Below are 21,671 nucleotides of genomic sequence, written 5' to 3' on the forward strand. Positions count from 1 at the left end.
ATACTCCATCTTAGCAGAAAACTCCAGGCCCTCCCTCACTCATACTGAGGCTATAGATCATGTCCTTTCTTCAGTTGAAACAGTATGACGTGGAAGGCAAACAAAGACTGGAAAATACCAGGGTTGAAGTGAATTTTCATGTTTAAATGTAACACTATAGCTGTTGCATGTAACAAGCCAATACAGATTGTGGAGTAGTCATGTACTATAAAGAAATGTTCAATTATCAAGTGAGATGCTGTTGTGCATTAGTACTGATTTTCAAATATTTGAGGAGTAAAAATGTTTTGGTATTCTAATTCTAATGAAGTGTAGATGACAAGTGCAATGACTGTATCTGAAAATCGGTTAGAATTTATCACATAAAAGCAATGAAAAACTGATCTAGTTCTTACTGCTTCTTGATGTTTAGGATAAACACTTTGTCTGCTAATAGGATAAGCTTTATGTTCATAATGAGGAAAAAAGTACTGCTTTGTTTCCAAGAATTTTTTAAATACTGTTTGTTTTGTTTCTGTATAGTATTGGTTTATGATCTTTGGTTTGTTTATAGTAACAATTAAGTGTTACTACATCAGTGTAATACCTAGATCAAATAACTTGTTTTTTAATCCGGATTTTTACACTGATCTACAGCACAACTGGAGCAGGATGTTTTCTTCTCTCGAGCCTACAATTTAACATTGTCTCTTAGCTCTGCTTTTATTTTATGCTTTTGTACACTTGCAGATACATATACGGAATAATACCATGTTTCTTAGGAGGTTGGAATTAATATTAAGTGCCTTGGGCAGATCTGTCTTAAAGATATGCACCAAATCAGGCGTGTAATATTTGTATGAAAGGGATGCAAAGTCAATACCTAACAAGTTTATCCGTTGTCTAGATAGGAAATTTTGATGCATATTTTTGAGTCTGCATGTACTTATTTACAGTTACATATTTTTTATTACTGATATTAAGGACCTATTGACAGTGTAGTGAATAGGCAATGTATAGTGCCTCAAAATAGCCTATAACCTATGATAAGTGGTGTAAAAATTTGTAAGAAATATAGTCAGTACAAAATGTCTGAATTTATTTTTTGTTGCAAAGTTAAGCTCTGTAACAATCTGTTTCTACAATGCATGGATCTGTAACTCAAATTACAATAAAAAGCTGTACACATGGTGATCGTTCCAACTGCAGATGTAGTCTGAAAAAAATCTCACTTTTATCTCTGTCTAGGAGCCACTGAGAGTGGGGAAATGGTCTGTACAATATGTCAGGAAGAGTATTCAGAAGCCCCGAATGAAATGGTTATATGTGATAAATGTGGTCAAGGTAATAGAATTTTTTTCTGTCTGCTGCACTTCAAAAGACGCTTAGATTTGTTTTATAAAGGGGGATATTTGCCTGGCTATGACTGACTGCTCAACTGATCTTATGTTTTGTAGCCCTTAGAGGCTGTTAACTGCTCAGTGAATATTGATAATCAATATTAAAATGACTAACACCTGTTCTATAAGTAAAGTTCTAATTTTTCCACTAACAAATTTTAAAAGACTATTTTGAATGTGATATTGATCTTTTTGATACTTAATGAAACATAATGCATTACAGTTCCATTAAAATTTTATACATATGCTTCTATTGCTCTTATAATAATGCTTTAATTGGTCATTTTTAATACAGGTTATCATCAGCTGTGTCACACACCAAATATTGATTCCAGCGTGATTGATTCAGATGATAAATGGCTCTGTCGACAATGTGTTTTTGCGACAACAACAAAGGTGTGTTTCTAGAAAAATGCTTTTTAATAACATCCCATGTTGCTTGCAAATTTTTTCAAAGTTGAAACTGAAAAATAAAAAAATAGCCTCTTTCAGAGATTTCTCCTTCTTTATCCTTGATCTGTAAAGTTTTTTATGTTGGGAATGAGTATTTATTTTAGAAATAGTCAAAATTTGGTTTTCAATATGTTTTTGAAGAAATAGGCTAATATATTAAAAAGTAAATACAAGTCAAAGTGTTTTATTTGATTATATATAAATTTTCATAATTTTCAAACCAAAGTATTGGAAACATATTGTCTTTATAAACGTATGCATTTATTTTGGCCCAGAGAGGTGGTGCGCTTAAGAAAGGACCAAATGCCAAAGCACTGCAAGTCATGAAACAAACATTACCGTATAACGCAACAGACCTTGAATGGGATGCAGGTCATAAAACCAATGTCCAGCAGTGTTACTGCTATTGTGGAGGACCTGGAGAGTAAGTGAATAGATATTTTGTAAGAACTTTTCTCCATAAAGCAGCTGCAAATTTTGGCCATTATTCTGTAAACTTACTTGTGAACTTAAGTTTGTTCCTATCTCCGTTGTGTGTAGGTATTAAACTTGATGAACAGTGGAATTTTAAAATTAATATTTTATTATTTTTAAGATATCTTATGGGAAGCACATTATTAATGGCTTAAATTCTTCTATCAAGTCTCTTTGTTTATTTCTGTTTTATTATGTGACTATCAGATAACGTCAAAGTCCTTTCTACAAAACCCAGTAACATAATTTTGTTTCGTTGCTACTTTTCTGTGCTTGAGGTTGGATAGAAGTGCTTGCTGACCTCGCTGTGGTTAAAGGCAGTGGTGATAACTGCTCTGTGAATCAGTGGAGCTCTTTGTCATTAGTCTCAAATATAAATGCTATCTAGAGATCAGATTATTAAATTTTGATAGACAACTGTATGTATTTTGAAGTTCTGATATTTTGTGAAAGACAAACTTATAAAACACTGCCAGATAAATTAATTTTGAATATGCAAACAGCAACCTCTTGAAAAGGAAATGATTGTTTAGTTGCTGTGTTATCCTAGATATCGCCAATTCCTCATTAGAACTTTTTGATTAAAGTCAGTTTAGTAAGACTGCTTGCACAAATGCTACACTATTCTCACTCCCATTAATAATGTTACATTGGATTGTTTCTTTACATCAGTAATATAACATGTAATTAATGTAATGGAGCATGTATGCTTTGACATGGCTTCCTGCCTGATTTTACCTTAACATCATGCCCTGTTTTTCAATTACTGTGAGAAAGAGGGCTTTCTCTCCCCTTATAAAGACGTTACAGGGTCCTCTTCTTATTCTTTCTTATGAAGAATGAGGACGTCTGAGCAGGTAGAGATAAATGCCCTGGTATTTGCATGGATAGGTGAATGTGACTTGGACATTTTCTACCTCATCTGCACTTTGAGGTAGAAAAGTTGTTTATTATTTTTATTAAAGAAGGGTTGAAGCTCTCAAGATATTATTAAAATTCCACAAGGAGGTGAATCTTTTGAATTTTTACTCATATACAGAACTATAGTTTGAGAATTTTACAAACTTGGACAAACATCGCTTTCCAATTTGCATGATTTCTTTTCTCCAGGGAGAAGCTGAAAAAGAAGAAGAAAAAAAAGCCTAAGCTTTGAAGTTCAGTTTGATAGTTCAAATATTTGAAGCCTTAGGACAAATGTTTCTGACTTAATGCTGCTGTGCCTTGCTTTGGAAAATAGCAAGGAAGTTAATCCAGTGTGTGGAAGGGGGTCAAATGAAGTTCTTAGAATTCTTACTGGAAATTAGAAAGTAGTTTTCAGAGAAAATTTAATTTTTATTTATTTAACAACTTAATTCATCCTTTTACTAGACTACCTTTTATTATTCAAGGCCTTTCCTAAGCAATTTTTCTAGACATTTTTCATTGTGGAACTAAATGTAACTGACATATCCCTGCAGATAATTGTGCTTGTTATGAACTATGAAAGTCAGTTCACTCAGAAGGTTCCTTGCTATTTAATTTAAATGTACCATTTTTGGTAACTTGTTTTAACACATCTTGTTTTTCTTTCTGTTGGTGAAGCTGGTACCTAAAGATGTTGCAGTGCTGCAAGTGTAAGCAGTGGTTTCATGAGGCTTGTGTGCAGTGCCTCCAAAAGCCAATGCTTTTTGGTGACAGGTAAGAAATTGAACTATACTTTATAGTGTCTTTATTTAAAATGCAGAGGGTATATTTCACATGTGAAATTTTTTGTTAAAGAATCTGTATTGTGACAGTTTTTCCAAAACGTTGGAATGTATTTTATATAGAAGACTATACAAAATGAAGCGTGTGTTTAGGTGTCAGGAAAATGCACTTTGTCATCTGTGTTAAAAAAATAAATAAAAGGGTGGGAGAAAGAGTTCAAACAGTTATTGACTTCACTTTGCACAGAAGTCCATTATACTCTAGGGAGTGGATACTGGGAGATTGAAAGCTTTAAAGCAGACCACCTCGGTTGGCCTGTAAGTTGGATAGGGGCTTCAAGTTCCAGCTGCGTAGGTGACTAATGACCCCCACGCAAAGGCTCCGTGCTGTGAGGTAGGCTGTCAGTGTGTGTGTATGCGCACCTCTGTGCACAGTGGGGGCTATCTAGTTATAGTCTGGAAGCCACTGTTAGCGGAGTAGGATGGAAAAGATGTTCTCCTGGTTTTCTTTGCTTGTTTGTTCCATCTCCTGTAGGTCATCTCTACACTTATCCCCATCTAGCTGTGCTGAGTCCCTCCAACTCTTTTCCTGCTCACTTAAAACTGTTAGTAAAGGGAACTGGAGAAGCTGGAGGATACTTAGGGTGCTGAGAACTCTGTACACCCTCTGTTCATGTGGGGTGAGAGGAGAGTAAAGGAAATGAACAAGGGCTTTGGTGTGTCTTTTCATTTTAAAGGGAACTGGATCAGTAGGAGCAGATGAGAGGAAAAACTAGAGAGGAATCAAGCAGCATCTCATTCATTTCTCTCTTATACTTTCTTCATTGTCCTAGAATGCTTGTATGGAGGAATTGAGTTAGGACTTAGTAAATGCCCCTTTAAATGCATGCTTGCACTTGTGCAGTTTCTGCATTTGCAAGGATGGAGTGGGGACATTAGGGAACATCTTCACTGATACATTCACAAGTTGAGGGATTTGAGGGACTTTTTAGGGAGTATAGAACAGTGGTACTAGGGAGCATCCCACCTTGGAAGATAAGAAGGAAGACTTGGAAAATGGAGTTTATGGAGTAAGGATGGCCCACTGAGTGGGCCAGATAGAGGTCAGCACACATTATGAAAGTGGATGGAGTGAGATGGAGGACTAGGCGTCTCTCAAACTTTATATGACTGGATTTCTAGCCTGCTTATTTCAATTTTTTCCCCCTAATCTGTCCTTGGGAAAAAATTTGAAGAGTCCTGTCTAGAATGATGAGATGGTGGCTCCTAATATGTAATGTGTTAAAACATTAAATGTGTGTGTGTGCGTGTGTGTGTGTGTGTACAGACACCCGCCTACCCACCCACACATACATATATATGTATATATTTTTTAGGTTTTATACATTCATTTGCTCAGTTTGCAGTTCTGGACCAGAATACCTCAAACGTTTACCCTTGAGATGGTAAGTACAAATTAAATAAAAATGAAGAAAAGGGTGAGTTGAATACCTGCTCTTCTTTTCTTTTTGTTATTTTGAGTCTCCTTGCAAATAAGGCTATCCACTTATTCTCTTGATCTCCTGAGTTGTCTTTACTACTTTTATGAACAAGGACACTTTTTCCTTCAAAGCTTATCTTTAAATGCACAGATATATTGCAATTGCATGCAGTTGCTCTTGGGATTTATTCTTGGGATTGCTCAGTTAAGTTGCAAGCAACTACGGGTTTGTTGTGTGCATGAAAATTGAGATATCTAAACAAAGTCCTTTTTGCAGGTTTAGAATACTGCCATTAGATAAGTGAAATGTAGTGAGTACAAGAGTAAATATCTTGACACATTCTGTAATAGTTTTATGGATGATATTTAATGTTTAGTTGTAGCTTGAAATCTTTTAACTGTAGCTCTTATTAGAAATAATACTAATTTAATGGATATCCAATATAATAGATATATTTGCTAACAAATAAATGGTGGAAATTACCTTGTTAAATGTTAATTTACCAAAGTACTTGTATGAATTCAGAATTGATTCATTCATGTATGAATTCTGAAATACACTGCTGATTAAACCAGTTTTGGAGCCTGAAAGAACATCATGGCAATGAGATGAGGCAGAGATAAAAATAAGTTTCAAAACAAGAGGAGTCACTTAAGGAAGATAAATGACGAAAGACTTCATAACGTTGTTTCTAGGATTGAGTGTGTTTCAAGTTGTGCTCTGTATTCCTCTAGCCATATTGTGCTAGTGTCTTTTACACTAAATTATTTCAAGGAAAATGGTTGTGAAAAATTAAAGATTTTTTTTATCTGTTTTTGATTCAAATATTTCTGAATTCTAGGGTAGATATAGCACATCTATGCCTTTACAACCTAAGTGTTATTCATAAGAAGAAATACTTTGATTCAGAACTTGAACTCATGGCATACATTAATGAAAACTGGGATAGATTGCATCCTGGTGAGGTAAGGATTTGAAATACTCTTTCTTGTCCTGAAAACAATTTTATACAAGAGGTTAGATTGTTTATTGTCTTAAAATCTGGCAAGCACAAATGAAAAAGAGAACATCTTTAATCTTCTTGTAAAAATAGAGTGCTTTGGAGTGGTATACATTTTTCTGAGCTGTAAAATTTCTGAAGTGATACGGGTAACTATTAGTTTATTGTTTGCATGGCAATTTTGTTTATACTCAACTGTTTGTTTGTTCTGTTGCATATATATACATACATATATACATATATATATATATATATATATATATATATCCTTTGTTTTCATTTTATAATGGTCACGTAGTTCTTAAATATTTGCATGTGCATAGACCAGAAAACCTGAATGTAGAATTGAATATAGAGTACAGAGAATATGAAAACACTTTCAAAGTCTGTAGATGTAATACTTGACATATCATTGTACACAGAGATTTCCTCTTTTCCTCCCTCTTCCCAACAGGGGATACAATCTGTTTGTCTACAGATCTAAAGATTGTTTTGATCCTTTTCCAGTCTGATTCTACTGTTTGTCAAGACATCTTGTTCGTAGTTCAATACTATGCTAGTTATTTTTCCAGCTGTTTGATTCATTGGGCAATTATGTAACATTACAGGAAATCCATTTCCTCAAATAAATTGACTTCATATTTAACTAAGAGGAGCAGTGTAGGTACTTTTTTGTTTCTTGCATGTGAGGTTCAATGCAAAATTTATGGCTAAATTCGTATTGACATACTATTTGTAGAACTTCTATACTTTTTTTTCAATAAATTCATACATCTGTAAGCCATTTCTGCTCAGCCACAGTGTGAGAATCGAATGTTTTTCTGGTTTAGATTAGTAACACCTATTTCTTCTATCCATAAATAATGGAAAATACTTCAAAATACATGTGTTCAGCCAATATAAGCACCAGAACTTTGTTTTAAAAGAGAAACATTAATATTAAAGCTTTACTGCAAAGTGATCATTAGTGTCATAAATGAGACATCCGGTTTACTTCTGTAAGATGTATGGCACCTCTTAGCTAAGTCTAGTAATTTCTATCATATCTAGTCAGAAGATTTAAAAGAAAAAGTTGCACAAAATGTGATAACAGACAGTAGAATGAAATGATCTGTCTGGCTTACTGTGTAGTTTGACAAATGCATATATAGGATGTTTAATTTTGACTTCTAATTATTTTAGTATTGAGAGATATACAGAAGAAATGAATATTTATTTGACATAACTTAACTTTCTGTGGATAATTTTTTGTAAAAATGTCAGGTCAGAGCCAGGGTGTGGATGAGGAGAGTAGGGCTATTTATCAGCTATTGACTTGGAACACACATAGCATTTTGAAGAAGTTGAGGAGCTATGGCCCTTGTTTTGCTCTTCTTCCCACCCTCCCCATTCAATCCATCCCTGAAAAAAACACAGCTCTAAGTCTGTGAGGGGGAGGGAGAAGAGGGGAGATCCAGAACAGGGAAAATCACCTGTTACCTGTAAAGTAATACTTTAAATTCCTTAAGCGCTATTTCTCCACCTTCAAAGGAAACTTGCTTCTTTTAATTCCTTCAATTAATTCTGAATGAATTGAATTTAATTCAATTCATGGGCGTTTTTGAAGGCCTAGGTTTTGAATAAATTGAAGAAATCCTCAAGACTGGTTATTCTGATATGATTTTCTCAACCTCTCTCACTAAGTTGGGAAAAAATTCGTATGCTGAAAAATTTGAGGCAAGTTCATTTTACTATTTTGATTAATCTTATTTCTTTATTAAGCAGAGACTAATCATAGAATAAATTCTACGATGCTAGTGTTTTTAGTTTTTTTGTAATATTATTAAGTAGCTTGCCACTGTTAAAAATAACCCTTTGAGTTCTTTCTTTAGGTGGTTTTAACTGAATAAGAGGCAAAGTCTTTTAGCCATAGGTAAGCTAGGAGTAAGTGGTGGAATTGTCAGAGCTCCTATGCCAGTATTTTTTAGCATGGTGTTATTTAGGATGCAGTATAAATATTGTTGTTTTCTGTAGCTAATAGCTGCATAGTTGCAAGACCTATGAATAGGAGTGCATTGTGCTGAATGCATGTGATAAAGATACCTGAAAAATAGTTGTTACTTTCTTTGGTTAAAATAGTTTCAATCTCTTCCTGATCTTTGTTAGTCAGGTAGACTGATAGTGAATTTTGTCCAAAGTTGCATTAAAAATTTTACTTTTTATGAGTGTATTTTTAGCTGTTAGAAATGCTCAAAGTGTTAAATGATCTGCCTTGCTGGAATTAAATTCTTTTAGAAAGTATCTGAGTTTTTTCCAAGTTACCAGTGTTGTGCAGTATATACAGTAATACTGAGGCAATACAGTAATACTGTGGTAATCATATTAATAGTGAAATTTTATAAACTATTTCTTAACTGTATAATTAAAGATAAAGATACTGCATGTACATCCAGTTGGATGCCATTCTGGAACATTTTGGCATGACAACTTGAAACATGGTGGCTTCATTGGAATTTAAAAATAACTGTCTAATTTAATATAAAAATGAATATTTTTAAAAAAGACTTGCTTAAATGTTGTATCCAATTCTTTATAGTCACCATGATACCTGTAGTGCTTTCAGTCTCTGTATTTTTAAATTTATAAATGCATTATTTTTCAGACAAAAGATTACAAGTTTTGGTAACTTGACAGGTTCTACTTAAGGCTTTGGTACAAGGAGGAGTGTAGATTGAGTCTCAGCAAAAGAGGCAGGAAAATTAATGCACTTTTTTTGTTTTAACTTGTTGTATTGAATGATGTTGCAAAAATGGGAATTAGGCCCTGTAGCACAATTTTTGTTAAAAATATCAAAGATAAAATAATTAATGGTTCTTGTGTCAATATGGTTATCTTTGCTTGGGATCTCAATTTGAGAGTACTTAACGCTATTTAGGAATTTCTGTTAGTGGACTTGGAAAGCCACATGAGTATCGTGTTGAGTATACTAGAATTCTTTAAGAGAATCTTTAAGAGAATTTCACTTCTTACAAGTGAAATGTAGCTTCTTTGGCCTGGGTTGGATCCAGCAGTAAATTCTGTGGTATAAATCACAGAATATATGGGATAATGGCTAATACTCTTTGGGGTTAGGCAGTTTCCACAGCAAATATTTTGTAAATGTATTTCACATCCAAATCTATAATTTTAGTGACTCAAAAGAAACAAGATCTTTTTTATTACCAAAGAATTTGACATGTTAAATCATTTCTTAATACTTCACAGTTGGCAGATACACCAAAATCTGAAAGATATGAGCATGTACTGGAGGCATTGAATGATTACAAAACCATGTAAGTTGATATTTTTTTGCTCTGAATGTTATTTTCCTATTTTAATCTGATGTAGATTAGTTTTCTATCTCCTTCGTTCAGTCAATCTGATAATCACTGTGGCTGTAGATAACACTGAAATTTTGAATATTGTTTCTGTTTCAGAATATCATCGTGTAGTTGTTGAAGTGGAACCCAGATCATGATCAAAATTTTGTTTTTGCTTTCATCCTCTTCCCACTTTGCAATTTGTATTTGGGAGTGAGGATTGCATTAGGGGAAAAGGAGGAATTAAATAGCATTAGGATGAGTAGTTTAACTTGCATAGTTTTGTTTTGCATGTGCACTTTTAGTTTAAAATTTGCTTTTTCTAGGGTCTGAATTTTAACGATTAATTTAAAATTGTTTAGGTTTATGTCTGGAAAAGAAATAAAGAAAAAGAAACATCTGTTTGGCTTGAGAATTCGTGTTCCTCCTGTGCCACCGAATGCTGCTTTAAAGGCTGAGAAAGAACCAGAAGGAACATCTCATGAGTTCAAAATTAAAGGCAGAAAATCGTCTAAACCCATTCCTGATGTGAGGTAAAATAATCCAGTGATTTTAGCAATGTTGTGGTAAATTGGAGTTAGTTGGTTATATCTTTGGTACCTACAAAAAGGCCTTTTCATTATATAATGTGCACTTCAAAAATATTTTAAAAATGTAAACTCATTTAGTTTTACATTGTACTTTAAGGTGATTGTGAAAACAAGTTGTGTGAACTCGTGTAGTTAGTGTTCTGTTAGGATCCTTCTGAAAAAGCATGAAATTTATCAATAAAAACAATAAAAAGATATCCCAACTTTGCTTCCAGTTAGGAAACAAAATTGCTTCTCGTTCTGGGTCTATTATGCAGTGATCATAACTAGGATTCTAAATAGTAAGTATGATATGGAGTTATAACTCATATTAGAGAGATGCCATCTTTTTTAGCAAATGTGATCCCATAAGTAAGCAACATTTAACACTTCTTCATTCCTCTTCAGCATTATGGAATCAGTAATGTCACTGGAAAGATCTTGTGTCTGTTTATTGTATTATTCCAGAGACAAAAATCTGTAGTTCTGTAGGTGAAATTTTTGATTTACCAGAATAACCTCATTTAGTGCGATGTTTTAGCAATAGACATCTAAACATGTATTCATTGCCTAAGGAAAACATGTATTCAATGACAAGTATCTTTAATAATACAGCACAAAATATAAATTTTTTTCTAGGGAATTAAGTAATGGTATAGAAAGAAAGGGGAAAAAAAAATCTGTAGGTCGTCCACCTGGTCCCTATACAAGAAAAATGATTCACAAAACTCCAGAGTCGTCTCCTCTGGTAAGGTTTTGGATATGTTTTTTTCTTTTCCCTGTAACTGGATTATCATTTCTGAAGAAAAACATAACCACTTAATCTAAATAGTGATATACCCCCTTTTCTCTCTCTCTCTCCCTCTCTCTCTCTCAAAAAAAAAAGGGGGGCAATTTAAACTTAATCTAAAGTACTTTTTTTTTTCTTTCTTAGGGTAACGAACCAGTTCCAGTGATAGAGAACTCAGCCTTGGAATTACCCTGCTCTGTTGGGTAAATTAAAAAAAAAAAAAAAAAAAGTGTAAAACTAATTCTAATAGCCTCTCCCTTTTATATGTTGCTTCTGAAATGTCAGCTCAATTTTTAATGTAAGATTACTTTCATTACATGGCAACCCTGTTATCTTGCATATCAGGAAATCTGATGGAACTGCACATTCGTCCAATACCTCAGATGTGGAATCCACAGGTGCTGCCAGTATGAAAGAAACTACCTCATCTAGCATTTCCAGACATTATAGGTAATTGTTCAATTACTTTATCTGCTATAATGATTAAGATTTTTAATGATACATTCAGTTTTTATTTTTTATTTTCTGGTGAAAGGGGCAGGAAACAAGTGGTTCAGTAGCACTTAACCCTTAATAAACAGAAGTTACAAGAATCCTACAACAAATATCTTGCCAAAGCATAACATCTGATGTTCTAAGCCTGCTTTCTGAAAACCAGAGATTTTTCATGGTTGTGTTGTCAGTGTCGCATGTTGGCCCCCTGAACTGCACAGTCGGTTTTGAACCTCTTGATTGACTTCAACCGTATCTGATATAGGTAATTTCAAAGAGATGCAGTTTAACAATCTTCATTAAGATTGATACTTGGATGAAGGAGAGACGCAAAATAGCATACCATTTATACAAAGGCAGGCAGTATGCTAATCAGCTATAGTTTAGTCACTGCCAGTGCTGGTTTTTTTTTTTTTTTTTTTTTTTTTTTTTTTTTTTAATTGAGCTGTAGGTCAGGTGGAAGGTAAGGGAGGAGGTTGACTTAAGTTGTGATTTAGCCATGGTAGATACGGGACACAGGTAAGGATGTTACAGAACTGGTGGAAGAATAAATGGAGAAGAGCTGAGGATGTTGCAGTGGGGTGATGCTGGGGATGTGGGAGTGCACTGGGAGTTGCACTAATGAGCCATTACAACTCAAAGCTGCATTGTAAGTTGGGTGGGGGAATCTAAAGAAAGAACATAAATCTGCAGAAAGGCAACCTTCGTTAGTTCTGTTTACAACACAGATTTTTCTGTGATCGCTGTTTTTTGTTGATGTAAAATACATACTTAAATTTCTTTTCATGAAAAGAATTAAACTCTATAAGCACTTTCTGGGCTTAATTTTCTAATAAAACACACAAAAGAGATGTGTACTCCAAATTAATTTTAACAGCTTTTGTTTTGGTAGTTTTGTGTATTCATGCTAAGGAATATTAAATGCTCGCAAATTTCTACAGTCCATAGAGCATGAAAAAAATTTGGCAGAGTCTTCCTAAATAAATTATTAACTACAGCTTGTTCTTCTGCAAATAAATTGTTACTTGAACTTTTTTCTGTTCTCTCATGTTCAGTGAACATAAGTGCGTTCATCTAACATACTCTTATTGAGATATGTGATCCTTCATCTACATATCTTGTCTCCTCTCTGGTTCGTGCTATCAAGTACTGTCATGAGTCGTTTTGTGTGTTTTAACTGCTACAAATAGTGTATTTGCAAAAACTGATTTTTAACTTACAGATTTCTGAAATTGTTACTGAGGGTTAAATCAGTGTTTTATATTTCTGCAGTTTATCCATTCATTTTTTGTGTTAAACAGATGTCCTCTTTTTTTTTTCTCAGTATGTTACATAAGCATCTTGAAGATCAAAGCCATTTAGTAAGCATGCCATTTAAGTTTAGGACTGCATTAAACATTTGTGTCGATTACAGATGCAGATATTTACACAAGGATTTATATCTTAGACATTTTTAATATTTGAGGGCTGGTATGTACTTAGGAAATGTCATAAGCTCCTATTTTCATAGCTGGATATAAATCTCTGTCAAATTTGGATATACAAATTTTTCTGGCCACATTAAATATATCTTTGAAAAGGCAGAGGTGTAGGACTATTGAAAAGTGACATTGAACAGATTTTGCAGTGCTTCTTTCATATATCAGCATTTTGATCACTAAAATAAATTCAGCTTGCAAAGTAACTATGCATAAATTCCTTTATTTACAGTGTTCACTAACATCAACTCTCCAAAACTCTTTACAAAGTAGCTTTGTAATTGGGGCTTACTTATGTAATAAAACTGTATTTTTAATTTGCAACTTTAAACACATTTGGTGCAGAATCCTCTGAAGACAGGTTTTTTTGTTTTCTTGAAATGGAATTAAGTTGTGTTAAAATAGTGCTCCTAATGTATCTCTAGGCATGAGTTAGTATCATTTAGCTAAACGTTTGACATTTTATTAAATAAGTACAATTTTTCTCATTTAAATAATCTTTACTTTTAAAGAGCTATATTTGTCATCTATGTATAAGCACATAAATATTTGTATCAGTGAAAAATATAACAGAAGGAAGTCATGAGACTGAGCTGTATGAAAATAACTGATGCTAAAATGCACATTTTGAATAAGTGTCTTGGAGTTAATGCTGGTATTATTTTATTTTTAGTTTATCTGACTCAAGAAAAAGGACTCGTACAGGAAGAACTTGGCCTGCTGCAATACCACATTTGAGAAGAAGAGGTCGCTTTCCACGAAAAGCACTCCAGACTCAGAATTCAGAAATTGTAAAAGATGATGAGAGCAAAGAGGATTATCAGTATGATGAACTCAATACAGAGATTCTTAACAATTTAGCAGATCAGGAATTACAGCTCAATCATCTAAAGAACTCAATTACTAGTTATTTTGGTGCAGCGGGTAGAATAGCTTGTGGTGAAAAATACCGTGTTTTGGCTCGTCGGGTGACACTTGATGGAAAGGTGCAGTATCTTGTGGAGTGGGAAGGAGCAACTGCATCCTGACTGTAGGACTGAACATTATGTTCACTGCACTGTCATCTGTAAGTACAGTTCATAACACAGAGCCACGAGAAGCGTATCTTTTATGTGTTTCTAAAAACAAAACAAAACCAATTTAGCCTTAACATATAACTGTTATCATTACAGCTCTTGTGATAGAGACTTACCTTTTTAAAATCTGATCTGAAACTTAAATTTTTTAATCTGAACATTGTTAGATTGTTTTAGGTTGGGATATTTTGGGTTACAATTGCTTAAAAATGTGCATGGTGTTTAAAAAAAAAAAAGACATTTTCTAGAGAACATTCCATGGATACAGTTATTGTGATTTAGAAAAAATATTATGTAGATAGCACAAATCTTTGAAAATTTTTGGTTTGTTTTCTTACCCAAATGTTTGCAGAAATGTATTTCTATTTCAATACTTTCTAGATTTCATAAGTGCAGTGTATATAATGCCTACTGAAGACTGTAAAATACTGAAGTTTTCTTTCAAGCAAAGTGTAAAAAAAAAAAAAGAAAAAAAATATATTGAGCCTGTAAATTGCTCTGTGACCAGACTTCATTGTCGTCTTAATATATTCTTTGTGTGTGTGCGTGTGCGCATATGTGTGTGTATATACCTATGTATATATGCACACATACTTGTGCGTGTGTATATATGTGTGATTGTGACCTATGCAATACAAATTATGGGATTGGGCAGCTTTTGAGTATACATCCCATAATTCTTTTATCAGGAATAGTTGCCAGTATTTACACAGCAGCATTTCTTCTCAGGCTTATTGGGTGCTGTTGCTTTCTGTGTACTAAGGAAAGGTGTCAAACCAGTGCAGTGTGTTCTGGCAATGGGTTCAGTCATTGATGTTCATATGCTCTCGGTAATATATTCCATTATTTTCCTTGTGAATTAACTGTTAAAAAACAATGCAGGATTTGAACATTTTGAACATTAACTCTACTAGAAATAACACTTTTAAAGTTATTGTGGCACATTGATTGTAAATTTTGTCTCCCAGTTATAAACTAAGTTGACAGGAGTCAAACACAAGATTCCTACATACCTATAGAAACAGTTAGTCATATTTTGATAAATGTAGTTTGAGCAAAGTGTATTATTGCACAGGGTCAACAAACAGTATGTTGCCATTTGAAGTAACATTACTGGTTTTATTACAACATTACCTCTTTTGTTTTTATAAAATGTACCAAGTTTTAAATTGATAAGTTTATTTTACTTGTGAAAAAAAGTCAAAAAAGTCTCTTGCCAGTATTAGATGTTTTTTCTTTGTCTGCTACTTTTGAGGGGTTTTAGCCAAAGAGTAAACAGAAGAATATTTTTACTTTGGTGATTATTTACTGTACTGCATAAGGTTAATTTTCTTATATGCTTACAGTTTGCCACCAAAATAAAATTATGTAACGTTTATAAATGATGAAGTGGTTTAAAGTGTACTGCCTGAGTTAGTACTTATTTATTCCATTACTTGATTATTTGACTCTTTTTCTGCACGTCTTGAACATCTTGAAAAGGTGGGGTTTTCTGTCACCTTATAGCCAAAGGAAGCACAGAAAACTTTGTTATCCTGTGTTTGGTTTATGGCTGGCCAGAATAAAATTAGCTTTATTAAAAACGCTAATTAAAAACTGCCACTTCTGTTTACCTTCACTAAAATGTTTTTTTCTTCACACCCTCAGCTATTAATTTAATGTTGCCTTGCCTACAGCTGCAATATTTTGATAACACAGCAACTTCATGTTAATTTTTGAATGTTTATATCTTGGGGTAATGCAAAATGTAAAGCATTTGTAACCTTACTCACACCATCTGTATCTGTCTTTATTATTTCACTTTATCCAAGTCCTTTAATTCTAACTGAACACCAGCAGTATTTTCAGTAAAGATTCAATTGAAGATAAATATTGAATTGTGCTTGGGGACTTTAGAGGTGTGGGAGGGAGAAAATATTTGTCAAACTTAAGCTGTCCATAGACTTAACTATTGTGAATGTCATTGTTTCATTTTATTATGGTGGTTGACTTGACTCTGATGTTCAGTTTGTATTTTTGGAATTGTTTTTTTTCTTAGAATTAAAAGACCAACATTAAATGTGTGTATTTTTTGAGAGAGGAGAATGAGTTTTGATTCTGTATTGTGAAATACATACTTGGTGGCTTTCTCCCATCTGTTCCTCTTTCTATAGCTTTCCTGTGTGACCCTGGAAACATTTATCCTGCACATAGACACTAACTTATGTTCCAGCTATGCTTGAGGGATACACTGTCATGTATTTGGAAATGCTGCAGTGGTGCTGCTGAAGATAGGGTGGTAATTAAAGCACATCTGCAAATGGCTTTCCCTTATTTATATGAATTTTAATGTATGGACTAATGAAGTGTCTAAAGGACAAACACAAATTTTGGTGTACATAATGATTTCTTATTAGTATGATTTGATAATGTGTGTAAATGGATGTAATCCAGCCTTGATGTGGTCACTGATTTAGAATCATTTCCATGTGTGTCAGATTTAATATTTACCTATTATGTATTATTTGTATTGCTATAGTATTTAGATAGGCAAACACTTTGTCTTGAGGCCATTCTAAAAATGTAGGCATCAGGTAGATGAACAAGACAGCAAAGAAATAGTGGCACGTTATTGATAAGCATTGTAAAACGACAGTCATAGCAAACTACTTGTCAGGTCATTGTTCCCAACAGAACAACTTCAAGAAGAATTTTAAAAAATAACTGTGGTCATAATTATGTGCATTAGTCATAGGGGACATTTTGAGTACATGTTAAATTTGCTTGAATACAAAGGAATTTTGAAGAACAGCATGATTTGTAAAAAGAGGATTAATATTTTCATTTAGCATAAAAAAGTCAGAAATAATCCAAACAGGGCATTGAAAGTGAAGAAAAGCAGTTTGTGATCAAGGGAGGGGAAAGGGAGGTAAGTGGAGATAAACAGAAAAAGGGGCAAGTATTTGAAACATCCTGCTAAAGTGATCTTCAGTGTTGTATTTTAGAAGGAAATATTGATGAGTTGAGATGAACCATGTGAAGAATGGAGATGAAGCTGTGGTCAGAAAACAGCGATGAACTGGACAAGAACATCGGTTCTGGGCACAGAAGGAAAAAGATGAATCTTGCAAATGCTGTGCAGGTAAAGTTTTCAGGCTTTAAACTATGCCACTTCTCCAGTTGCTTCACGTTTAGCTGAGTTAGGTGGTATAGTGGCAGAAAATGATATTCTCTAGAAAGAGAGAAAAAAGCTTAAGGTGGAAAGTTTTAATTTCTGTTTGGGCTATGCTCAACTTCAGTTGATGCCTAAGCCACCCATGTGGAGGTGTCAGAAAGATGTGTTGAGATGGTCAGAAGGATGTACTAAGGAGTTTTGGGAGGGGGGTGTTAAAATCTTGATTTATCAACTTAAAGTTTGCAGGCAAGCTGATATTTGCAAACTGGATCATCTGCAGGTGAGGTATGAAGAACAGGAGGCCAGAGAAAGAGGTGGAATCCTTTGGCATCACTGAAGAAAGTTAAAAGGGTAGTGACCATCTTTTTAAGAAGGTAACGCAACAGAAAGAAAGTAAAGCATGAGAGTACAAGTGGAAGTGCGTAGACTGAGAATGAGCTTGAAATATGATACTTTTGCTATTCTTTCATTCTTCAATAATAAAACAGTAGATTTTATTTTGTAAAATTCACTCAAGACTTTTTGGATTGTATATATCTTATATGTCTTAACTGTGTCTAATGCGTCCTTCATATTCCATTTTTAATTCCTATTACCTACTTACATTTGTGGTATCTCTTTGGGATCATTTTTGACATGAAAATTTTCACCTTTCTGGTGGGGCAGTATATTGGCATGGCTATGACATTTTTTACTTTCTCTTCGGTAATTCTGAATCCCTTAATATTCGTCTCAGCTTATCTCTACTGGTTTTTCTCTTATGAGATTTCTTCATATTTCTTTATGAAATCCATACACCATAAGACAAATAGTTGTTCTGATTTTTATTCATATCAGAATATTTTGCCTTCCTGATTTTAGTTTTTCAAATACAGTTGTAGTTCATCCAGTTCTTTTAATGTCGTTTTTACCTGATCTGTTCATTGTGTATTTATTTTTTACTTGTTCTAGTTTGTTTCCAGGTTCTGAGTTTGACAGTATTCTGTTCTTTTCCTTATTAGGTATTTTGTGTTCTGCATTAATTGCATTCCTCATGGTTTTTGGTTTCGTAGTCTTCTGTTTAAAAGCTCCGTGTCCAGGGCAGTAACATTAACTTCATTGTGATGCTAAAGGTAATACGGCTGTCTTATTGCATCTCAGTGTTAACACCTACAGTTAATGTGTGTGCTACTGTTTTAGGATCGTTGTTTTGAAGCACTCACTCTGTTCAGCTAGATTCCTGGGATTTGATGCTGTACATTTTCAAAATCTGACAGATACTGTTCTGCAAAATGTTTAGAGATCTGTTGGAAATCTGCAGGATTACTCTAATAATTAATGTTCTGCATAGTTCTTCAAAACCTGCTTTATAGCAAGAAGCTAATCACTAATTCTGTCTTGCTCTAAATAAGCTTGTTCTTCTGTAATCTCCATTTCTTAGAACTTCATTGTGCTCTGCCATGTCCTTTTGAATACTTGGAAGGTTATTACTACTATTGCATTCACTCATGTCATCTTGGTAGTTTTTGCTTTGCTACATTTACTCTTGTTCATGAATGTTACTTAGAATGTTGTGCATTGCCTACTTTGTGTTCTTCACCTGCTTGCTCTAGCACTGTGTTCATAACATGACAAGTTGGTGGCATGACAGCAGAGATTGGAAAGCAGTAAGATAGTCAAATTCCAGAGATCTATAGGCAGCAGTTGGAAATTCAGGGAAGAAGTAGTAATGAATGAACAATTGCAAAGGTTTTCAGGCTATAGCATACAAAAATATATTTATAGTGGGGCAGGAGGAAAGGGAGAGCTGGAGAAGAAGGATTAGAGGTAGGACTAACAATCAATAAAGGTGAAAATGCAGAGTTCCATGGTTTGGAACCATGGTTTGGTTCTGCCTATCTCCCATCTGTCTCTCCAGAGAAATGTAATCAGGAGTTTTTTATTAACTGACTATAGTTGACTGGGACTAGCGTTCAACAAACTGTGACAAGTTTTTTTTTTTTTTTCCCTTCTAATTTGGACAATTGTGGGCATCTTTGGTGACTTCAGCTGAGATTCAGCACTCCTTAAAATCCTCGCGCATAGTAGAAAAATGACCTTAATTAGAAAATACCTAATATTGGGTACATTGAGCATAATGTTTAGTCTGAAATAAAGATACAGACTACAGAGTTGCTATATACTGCTACAGCTGTTCTCTGGACAACTCTCTTCCTACCAGACACATTGGTGTGCCAGTTGGGCAGGTAGCAGATGGAGAGTTATGAAGGATCTCTCATTTCCAGAAGCTTAGTACATCCTGACCTAGGGCTGGTGAGCTGTACTGGTTTCCAAGTCTTATTAACTGTCCTCAGCTATAGTAATTGACAGCATAAGAAAAGATAATATAATTCAGATGCTTCTAGTGAAAATTAAGCAGTATAGGGGTGTTTACTGTTAAATTTTATTATTTTCACCTGCTTTCAAAACCAACTGTTATCCTAATAGTTGTTTTTGAGAACAAAAGTGAACAAAGAAATCCTACAATAAGGTGGGTAGCTTTAGATCTGCTCTGCAATAATGTTATTTGTGTACCGCTTATTCACTTTGTTAGCATTTCTCCTCGATGAATAGTGGGTTTCTGTCATAGAGTACCACTGAGGAGAGAAGTGTGAAGAAAAGAAACGGCTTAAGGTAAGCCATTGCTCAGGAATAACAGCTGCGTGTCTCCTCTCTTATCATTATTTCCTATTTGCATGAGAGTGCGGAAGTTGATAAGTTTTAAAGCTGGAGTATCTTTAAAAAAGAAAAAAGAAACAGTGAACTGTTCTTTGGAACTAGGCAAGACAGAAATGCTTAGTTTTTAAAGACATTAGTTCTAGGCCCTCTTAGTTCATCATTGGTATAATGAGTCTTTAAGACAGACTTACATGTAAGTATCTGTTTAAAAAAAATCTCAAAGGTAATTGCTGTGGCTGGTTAAATAGTATATTTAGAAAGGTAGTCTTACCACTGCACCGCTCTGGCGGTGGATCTGTGAGGGCGGTGCTGCGCTGCTGGTACGCGAGGTAGAGAGGCCTCGTGCTAGTGCGGCTAGGAGGGCGCTGGCGGTGCGCGTAGGGGAGGTTCGGGTGCCGCCGCTCACAGAGAGCGGGGAAGGGAGAGGGCACCGTGCAACGTACGCACGCGTTTGTGATGTTTTTGTCCAGAATGGCTCTTGATCGTTTTGCCTGCACACAAACCGTTTCAAGTCCAAAGACTGTTCCTTCGACCAGCAGTTGTTCCATTTAGCAACATAACGTCCTATCTTAGTATTTTACTGTATCTACTTCACTGACTCAAAACACAACAGAGGGAGGAAGTTCCTGTTTCACTGTTTGAACAGTGCGGCTACCGGGCTTCCGGGCAGATCGCAGTCTCACAGCAGTCTTACGAAACGGTAAACAATCTTGCGTGCTCTTCGATGGAGCTGAAGTTTTGAGCTTTCAGTCCCAGATCTGCATATTATCTTATTCATGAAGTGAAATCATTACATGTTCTTAACTAGTAGTCATTTATATTATGTGATTCTTAATTATTACAGTGTGATAATCTGCTTAATTATTTTTCTGTTTTCCTTCTGTTTTTCCTTAGGTGTTTGTTTTTTAATATGTTGACTATACCTGATCGGGAATGCAAGTACTCAAGTACTTACTTTTGTAAGATAAATTGTTTCTTTAGAGGAGAAAAATGAGAGAATTTCTGGAAGCACTTAGCAGGTAATCAGATTGTTTTTTTTTTGCTTTAAAAAAAGAATATATATATATATATATATTTATAGATGCATGTGACTTACATACTGCTTGTTAGCTGCAGATGTACAAACATGCATACAAGTTAGAGCAATGTATCAAGCCAAAATTCATCTGTAAAATGCTTTCTAAAAAGTGTTTGTGAACACGGATGGTCACTGGTTTTCAGCAGTAAAGTGATTTTTCGGTTCCAGTTCCAATTTGCTGCTGTCTTTTCTATGATATGCTGAGCTTACAAATTCCCATTAATCAGTTCCTCGGGGATAATTCATCTCACTTTTTCTTAGCGTGAGAAACTTGGGACTTGAGTATTACTTGTTAGTATCTAAACCAGCTAGACAAGTAGTTCCCCTAAGTCAGAGGTGCTGATTTAATACCAAGCTATCTTGACATAGGTTGGCCTGAGGCTTTTACTGTCTCTTGCATCAAATGCAGAACAGCTTTAGGTTGGCAGTGTCAGTGCAGTATGTGCAGTTTTGCTGGAACCAGGGAATTTTGCCGGAGCCTCAACTCTACATGATGTTGACCAGAGACTGGCATCTAGTGCTGCTTA

At 34.5% G+C, this 21,671-nt stretch overlaps 1 protein-coding gene across 4 annotated transcripts in view; it reads left to right on the top strand.

The window, feature by feature from the left end:
• MTF2 (metal response element binding transcription factor 2) overlaps positions 1-16,379 on the top strand; it is a 28,727-nt gene extending 12,348 nt beyond the window's left edge. For all 4 annotated transcript variants that reach the window (XM_062581847.1, XM_062581848.1, XM_062581849.1 and 1 more), the window contains 12 exons: positions 1,228-1,323; positions 1,675-1,775; positions 2,108-2,256; positions 3,888-3,983; positions 5,368-5,436; positions 6,314-6,437; positions 9,716-9,783; positions 10,173-10,343; positions 11,019-11,127; positions 11,314-11,372; positions 11,515-11,619; positions 13,813-16,379. In XM_062581847.1, the coding sequence (XP_062437831.1) occupies positions 1,228-1,323; positions 1,675-1,775; positions 2,108-2,256; positions 3,888-3,983; positions 5,368-5,436; positions 6,314-6,437; positions 9,716-9,783; positions 10,173-10,343; positions 11,019-11,127; positions 11,314-11,372; positions 11,515-11,619; positions 13,813-14,167 (1,502 nt within the window). In that variant the 3' untranslated portion in view covers positions 14,168-16,379. The remainder of the gene's footprint in view (positions 1-1,227; positions 1,324-1,674; positions 1,776-2,107; positions 2,257-3,887; positions 3,984-5,367; positions 5,437-6,313; positions 6,438-9,715; positions 9,784-10,172; positions 10,344-11,018; positions 11,128-11,313; positions 11,373-11,514; positions 11,620-13,812) is intronic.
• The last annotated feature ends 5,292 nt before the right edge of the window (positions 16,380-21,671 follow it).

The sequence above is a fragment of the Rhea pennata genome, chromosome 8 (genome assembly GCF_028389875.1).
Source record: "Rhea pennata isolate bPtePen1 chromosome 8, bPtePen1.pri, whole genome shotgun sequence".
NCBI lineage: Eukaryota > Metazoa > Chordata > Aves > Rheiformes > Rheidae > Rhea > Rhea pennata.